The following is a 7,724-nucleotide window of genomic DNA, read 5'->3' as shown; positions in this document are numbered from 1 at the left end:
GTATTTTTTTATTATTTTTTTAGGATTTTAAATTGTAATTTTATTTTATTTAATGAAGTGTGTTTTTATTAATTGAATTTGTTAGAAAGAAAAATAAAAAATAAAATTGAGATGAATAATTAAGGGATGAGATGGTTAAGAGATGGAGGGATGCCTGTGTTGTCTCTTAGTTAAGAGATGGGGTGAAAAGTACAGTAGGGCTCATGAATAGTTAAGGGATGAGATGGTTAAGAGATAGATAAGATATAGGGATGTGGATGGCCTAAAGTAAAAATAAATGTGTTTTTATTTTTAGTACTCCATCCGTCCCACAAAGATTGTCCTATTTTTCCATTTCGGTCCGTCCCACAAAGTTTGTCCCATTTCACTTTTTACCATTTTTGGTAGTGGACCCCATATTCTACTAACTCATTCCTACTCACATTTTATTATAAAACTAATATATAAAAGTAGGACTCACATTCCACTAACTTTTTCAACTCACTTTTTATTACATTTCTTAAAACCCGTGTCCGGTCAAAATGGGACAATCTTTGTGGGACGGAGGGAGTATTAAGTTATCTTGATTATGACAAACTAAAAATGAAATGAGTATCTTTAGATTTAAGTTTAACATATGAAGTATTTAATGTGTGAGGTCATTAATCATTTTAATATAGAGAAAAAAGCAATACTTAATTTCCCTTGTCAACAATAAGAGCGACTAGTGTGATAGTGTCCTTTAGAAATTAGAACTATAGGTCATACAAATGCAGACGCAATATATGAATCCAAGTCATCATTATTCATTAATTTGTCACTACTTTACTTTTCTCCGACATAAAATTTTCTCTTTTAGTGGGTGATATTTCTAACACGTTTTCCCTTCACAAGATATAGAAGGGACTAGGCCACTTGTGAGATACATATTGTTTATCCTCAAATTTTATTTAAAGACGAAAATGCATGCACAGAAGCACTGTAACTGAAAAATTCATTTGATTAATTAGTTAGATTGACAACATTTAACTATATAAATTCATTATATCTAGCGCGTGGCAGTTGAAACAATCTTTTCATGATCTCTTACTTTATAGTAAACTCTTTAAAAACTAAACATAAAATACCAATTATCTCAAGGGAGTTTGGAGCTGTTCAGGGTATTAATTAATGCTATAAGACAAACTTGTGTGTTTGTGATGCAGGGACAAAAAATAAACATGTTTTGTCAGAATCATTCATACAAAAATCTCTACAGAAATTAGGGCCCATTTATCACCACTTGTTATGAATCAAGAAAATGAACAAATTGGAAACCTCTCAAGTATTTGAAGAGCCTCTTTCATTTGAGGTCTCTTTTGTGGCATAGGAGAAATGCAACTATACCCTAATCTTAGCAACACCAACAATGCATCCTCCTTCCCTTCCAGCTCAGCCCGGATCGCCACGTCAGCGGCCCTCAAAATTTTCCCCTTGTCGTCGTCCGCTGACGTGGAGGACAAGATGGCCAATCCGGGTCCCGTCTCATCGGATACGACGACTTTCCCGGTCAACAACTCTAGCAACACCACGCCGAACGAGAACACGTCCCACTTCGGATGCGGCTTGATGCTCCGTAGGGACTCGGGCGCGTGGTAGGGCGAAAGTCCTATCGCGCTTGAGCTGGGACTGGGCGTGGCCAGTTCTTGGAAGCTCTCGCGCGAGGCGGTCGACCTCTTGCTCCCAAAATTCCGGGCCGACCCGCCGGCCCTCGAGCCGGCGTTGTCACCCGTGAGAAGCCTCTCGAGGCCCATGTCTCCGATCTTGGGCTCCATGTCTGGGCCCAGTAGAATGTTGCTGGGCTTTAGATTTCCGTGTACGTGCTTCTTCTCGTGGATGTAGGATAGCCCACGTGCCACGCCTTTTGCTATCCTGAGCCGCATTTCCCATGGTAGAGGACAAGGCGAGCATCCAGCTTTTTCTGAAAGTCCACACACACAACCAAAAAGCGCATGTTAGCAACGAAAAGGGCTTGTCACTTTCCATTGGAGATGACATGACAACACATTAATATTAATACCCAATGCACATACATAGTTACCGTGCTCACTATTGCAATTATTCAATTCAGAAGAAAAAGTTGGTCACAGTTATAACTTATAGCTGCTCCACCGTTTAAACTCCCAGTCTTCCACCAGCGTATGTTAGCAGAGATTTTGACTTTCCACCAAGAGAAAAATGAATGAATTCGCACGCTACGTTACAACATTTATTAAGTCCTATTGGCATCCACTGTCAGATCCATTATTTCAATAATTTGTCATAAAAATTGAAATTATTATGATATCCTGATCGATAACAATCAATCCCAATGAGAAATTGCAAAACTATACAAAAACATAAAAAGTTAAAATTGACACTAAATAAAAAATGGGATGGAATCTATCCGACTATGAAAGAAATGGGACAAATCAAGAACATCGGGACCGTTATATCTAATGATGATAAATGGAATCAATCCAAATAAAAGAATCAATCCAAATAATAGAATCTTGATTGTGACAATGCATATGCTATAATAAGAAAAAAATGATGTATTTTTACCTAAGTGTAAAATTAAGGGTGACTTACTGTAACGGGCATTGGCGAGGCTACCATTAGGCAGGAAATCATAGATCACAAGCTTCTCGTCGGGGCCCCAATAGAAGCCCCGGATCCGGACCAAATTCGGGTGCACCAATTTAGCAATCACCCGAATTTGAGTCTCGAAATCCTTAAACCGCTCGACGCCGTTTTCGCCCACGCGCCTGACAGCGAGTGTGGTGCCGTCCTCGAGCACGGCCTTGTACATGATACTTGAGCCCGACGCGCCGAGGATGTACGCCGACGCCTTCAGCAGCGTCTCCACCTCGAGCTCCTTCTCGCCGTCCACTGTCACCAACGCCCCGATGTCCTCATTGTTGTTGTTTTTTTCTTCCAATTGTTTCCCTGACTCTGTGGAGTTCGAGGTTGATTCACTGTCATCATCATCGGCATCGGCATTGTTGTGGTGACGTGGCTTTTTAGAGAAAGTCCACTTTCTGAGACAGCTGCGTTTTGCTGAGGTGGACTCCGATGACGCCCAGTCGAACTCATTTGCCGTTTCTTCTGGTTTGGTTGTGTGTTTGGCAAATTTTTTTCTTTTGAAGATGTAAAGGAAGATTATTGCGAGGATTGCGATTCCGGCGATGTCTCCGATGACTATTGCGAGGATCGTTCTGGTCGTGAGACCGGAACGATCCTCGTGAGAGGGGTCTCCCGTTGATGGATTGGATGCTATTGTTTTCGGAATGGCAGCGATTGCCGGAGGAGAATTGGAAGGTGGGACTCCCTCTCCGGCGGGAGTAGGAGACGGAGACGGAGCAGGACACGTGTTTTGCAGTGGCTGGCCGCATAAGTTAGGATTGCCGGAGAGTGAATCTGTGGATTGGTGGGAGAATAGATCAGACGCCGGAATCGGACCGGATAAGTTGTTGTGTGAGAGATCCACCGTCGCATTTGCCGGAATTAGGGAGGCGAATTGCGGCGGGATTTCGCCGGAGAGTCTGTTGTAGGAAACGTTGAAGTAGGAAAGATGGCTGCCGCCGAAATCCGGCGGTAGAGTTCCGTTGATCAAGTTGGAAGACAGATCCAACACTTGAATTGAATCGAATTTCGCCGGAATCGGGCCGAAGAAGTAGTTATTTTGCAAGAAAACAGCTGTCAAATTCGGAGGAGCCGTTAGATTTAACGGCAGGCTCCCTACGAGAGCGTTGTCGGAAAGGTTCAGAAGCCGGAGATTCTGAAGCTTCCCGACGAGCTCCGGGAGGGTGCCGGAGAGCAGATTGTTGGACAAATCAAAGAACTGAAGCTCGGCGGCGGAAAACAGAGTGGAAGGGATGGATCCATTGATGGAATTGTTGGAGAGATTGAGATTTTGGAGGTGTTGGATCATTCCAATTGTGGAAGGGAGGGAGCCGCGGAGGCCTGAATCCGGGAGGGAGAGGCCCGTGACCCGGAAATAGGCCTCCCCGGATCCCGGAGCGCCGCAGGAGACGCCGTTCCACGAGCACGGCGTCTCGTCGTCGGCGCTCCAGCCTTGCAGCGCGAGGAATGGATCGGCGGTGATGCTGTATTTGAAGGATAGAAGGAGGACGCCGTCGGTGTTGAGCCCGAAAGATCCGGCCCGAATAAGGAGGGCCAATGCGAGAGCCCATACATTGAGCAGATCGAGGTTTCGGGCCCTCATTGTGTTTGGGAGCGATCACACATGTTGTGTATTAGTGTATTAAGAAATGGAGAAGTAAGTGAGATTTAAGAGGGCACAAGGGACCATGTGGTACGTGGAGGAAAAACAATAAAGAATCACAAGGAGGGGGACAATAATGGTTCACCAAAACTTGCTAACTGAAAACCAAAATACTCTGTAATGAGCCATTTATGATTGCACAAATTAATGAGGGGAAAGTACTACATACAATCATGCTGTCTCCTTTGTGAATTGACATTCAGGTTGTTTTATTTAAGTACAATTGTGGAGATATTATATAGGCGAAATGGTCTATTTGGTGGTGAAATTAGAAATGTTAGATATTGAGTGTTTATGGCATTTACAACACAAGCAGATGAGAATTTAATTAGATTATAATAAATATATCAAATAATAATAAATACTAGAAAATAAAAAGGTGGGCACATGAATTGTCAAGGAAAGAGGTTTTTGCTTTTAAAGTACGGAATAAGGTAAACAATGGTGTGAGACACATGAACAATGTAGTGGATGAATGGATTTTAGTGATGAATTGCGGATATGAATTTAGATATAGGTTGAAAGAGAATAAAGTAAGTAATAAAAAGAAAGATAGAGAATAAAATTTTTGCCTAAAATTGAAATGATATAACTACAATGGGATGATCCAGAAAAGGAAACGACTAAATTATCACGGGATGAATTGAATACATATTATTTTATTTTTAGAAATAAAATGCCCACAAAAAATTTTCAAATCCATGTTTAAAGAACAATATGTAGTACTATTATTTTATATTACACCTCATACATATATAGAAATACCAGCATTTGTCGGAAAAATTCTAAAAAGGTAAATGATGGGTACTAAATGAAAATTGTGTAGTGAAATATTTTTTTAATAAACACTACAAACAAATGGATGGGTCAAAATTAACCATTTACTTTATTATACGCATAGGTAAAACCATTTTTGCTGAATTCATTTACATTAGACATAAAAGTTTAAGAAATACTCCCTCTATCCCATTAAAAATGCAACGTTTTTCTTTTTTGGTTGTCCCATTAAAAATGAAACGTTTCTTTAAATGGAAACAACTCTATCTCTACTTTTTCATTTCTCTTACTTTACCCTCTCTTCATTAACTCACAAAACAACACTACATAAAATCCCGTGTTGATTCTCAAATGTTACATTTTAAGTGAGACGGAGGGAGTATTATAAAAAAAGTGAATGAAAAGAATAAGTGAAATGTTAGTCCTATTATATATTAATTTTATAAATATGTAAAATATTAGATCTATATTTATCAAAAATATTAAAAATTAAAATAAGACATTTAATAGACCGCATCCCAAAATGGAAATACAAATACTTGAATAGGGGATCGGTGGATACTATTTAAAAAAAAAAAAAAAATAGTTGACCGAATAAAAAGGGTAGTTGGATTAATAACTTTTGCATACTATTATTAAAATGGGATATTATAATAATGGTGGGAAGTAAAAGAGGCCTATACTATGCTATGCCTATGCTATTATTTAGATCTTAGCTTGGTCCAGCACATAGCCTATACATGATTGACGAGCAATAATAATGAGCCCATCTACGTCTTATGTTTGTATAACATGCAACCTTAACTATAGGCATTATGCTATAACAAGTATAGACCTAAAAATTTTCTCAAAAAAACAAAAAAATTAACATATATCATTAATTTTTAGTTGTTTTTAGTTAAACGAATTTTGACTTGTTTGACTTTGAACAGAGAACAATATACCTTGAAATAGGGGTGTCGAAACGGGTACCCGTGGGTATCCAAATCCGATTTTGCGAGTACCTGTACCCAAAAACTTCAATATTATACTACCCAATCCCGACCCGTATAATTAAACGGGTAATCCCATACCCGCAGCGGGTATCCCAAACTCGCAGTTGCGGGTACGCAAACCCGCAGGCATAATTTGAATTGTGTATCATATTATTCAATGGTATTATGCTTTTAGATTTCGATAATCATCAATGCTAGTCATCTAATACAATAATTTTATGTACATGTTTGAAATTATACAATGAATTTTGGGATTGTTGCTAGTTGCTACACTATGATTTTAAATTTGTATTTTTTTTACTTTGTTGTATTTGCATAATTTCCAACTATTAACTATGCACAAATATGGTGATTTCTCATCTCTTAAATATAATATGACTACGTATGAAATATAATATAAATCCAAATTTCAAATAAGCAAATACTATGATAGAAACATCAAGCATGTCTAAAATTAAATAACCATTCAAAAATTTAATATAAAATAAAAAATAATTCACTTTCATCAAAAGTCTAAATATATATAACCTCAACTAAAAGTCTAAATATTTTAAATCTCTATTCTAAAGACACAAAACTAATAAAGGTTTCACTTTCATCAATCTTGCAATCATTCATTTGGCAATCATTCATTTGGCAGCGGATAAATAATTGCAAATAAAGTGTATAATCGAGGAGTATATATAGATTTGAGACTAATTAACTAAAATAAAATATTTAAAAGTCCTAACCCTAAAAATAACGGGTATTATTGGGTTTAACGGGTATACCTGCGCGAGTAGCTGGTATACCCATACCCGCCAAAATTTAAAACAAACTACCCGATCCCGCCCCGTTTTCCATTGTCGTCGGGTAACGGGTACCCGCTACCCGGCGGGTGGCGTGTCGGGTTGAGGGTTTCCCGATACCCGCTACCCATTTAGACACCCCTACCTTGAAATATGGTAAACACTAATCACTACTTTAAGTGAAGGAAGAAACCCATCTAATGATTGATCCAAGTCTGAAAAGTACATTTGGATAAATGGCATTTTCTTTTAGTATCAAAGCATATAACTCAAAAAATACTTTTGGTAAAGCAAGCACATCTTGATAGGAAAAAGTTGGAAGAATCTAACATGGAAACTTATCTTGGGACAGCAATGCCAAATTGCCAATTCTCATTATCAACAATGCCTACATGACTTCTAATTCTTCATTCATTACCAAATTTTCAAATTAAAGAAAATAACTTTTGAGGACCAAGCCAATGACACAAAAATAGTAGTATTAAATTAAGAGTAATACTATAAAAGTTAAATTTGAAATAGTTTAAGAGAGAAAGTGCATCAATCCAATATAGATACTCAGAAATATTTTCATGGTCAACTTAAAAGGATAAATCGGAGTATCACGTGTGTAGGGATCAGACCAGTCCAGATTCACTAATTACCAAGACCTCTTTGTTCTTGTACAAGAGAGCTCAGCCAAACTCTCACCCACGCGGCTGATTTACACTAATACAAAGGTGTAAACGTACAAGAGATACAAGTAAGAGAACCCTAACTATTACAAGCCTCTTGACTGAAACCCTAGTTTGGTTCACCCACTTGATTTGTATCCTGCACACTCAAGAAACCAGTTAGTAACTTCACACAAGATCCTCTCGGATCAGATATAAGAAACTA

At 38.4% G+C, this 7,724-nt stretch overlaps 1 protein-coding gene across 1 annotated transcript; it reads right to left on the bottom strand.

The window, feature by feature from the left end:
- Positions 1 to 1,189: 1,189 nt before the first annotated feature.
- On the bottom strand, positions 1,190 to 4,290 carry LOC125214085 (probable LRR receptor-like serine/threonine-protein kinase At4g37250). The gene is made up of 2 exons (XM_048114962.1): positions 2,590 to 4,290; positions 1,190 to 1,939 (listed from the first exon to the last, which is right to left on the bottom strand). The coding sequence occupies exons 1-2, from the start codon at positions 4,223 to 4,225 to the stop codon at positions 1,272 to 1,274; spliced, it is 2,304 nt and encodes a 767-aa protein (XP_047970919.1). The 5' UTR covers positions 4,226 to 4,290; the 3' UTR covers positions 1,190 to 1,271.
- Positions 4,291 to 7,724: the final 3,434 nt, after the last annotated feature.

Source organism: Salvia hispanica, chromosome 3 (genome assembly GCF_023119035.1).
Source record: "Salvia hispanica cultivar TCC Black 2014 chromosome 3, UniMelb_Shisp_WGS_1.0, whole genome shotgun sequence".
Classification (NCBI taxonomy): domain Eukaryota; kingdom Viridiplantae; phylum Streptophyta; class Magnoliopsida; order Lamiales; family Lamiaceae; genus Salvia; species Salvia hispanica.
The sequence above is the reverse complement of the archived record's forward strand: the minus strand, read 5'-3'. Positions and strand labels throughout refer to the sequence as shown.

Coding starts and splice junctions, on each gene's coding strand:
- LOC125214085 (XM_048114962.1), bottom strand. CDS start 4,225: ATGAGGGCCCGAAACCTCGATCTGCTCAATGTATGGGCTCTCGCATTG. Junction 1,940..2,589: donor CCTCGCCAATGCCCGTTACA/GTAAGTCACCCT, acceptor GTGGACTTTCAG/AAAAAGCTGGATGCTCGCCT.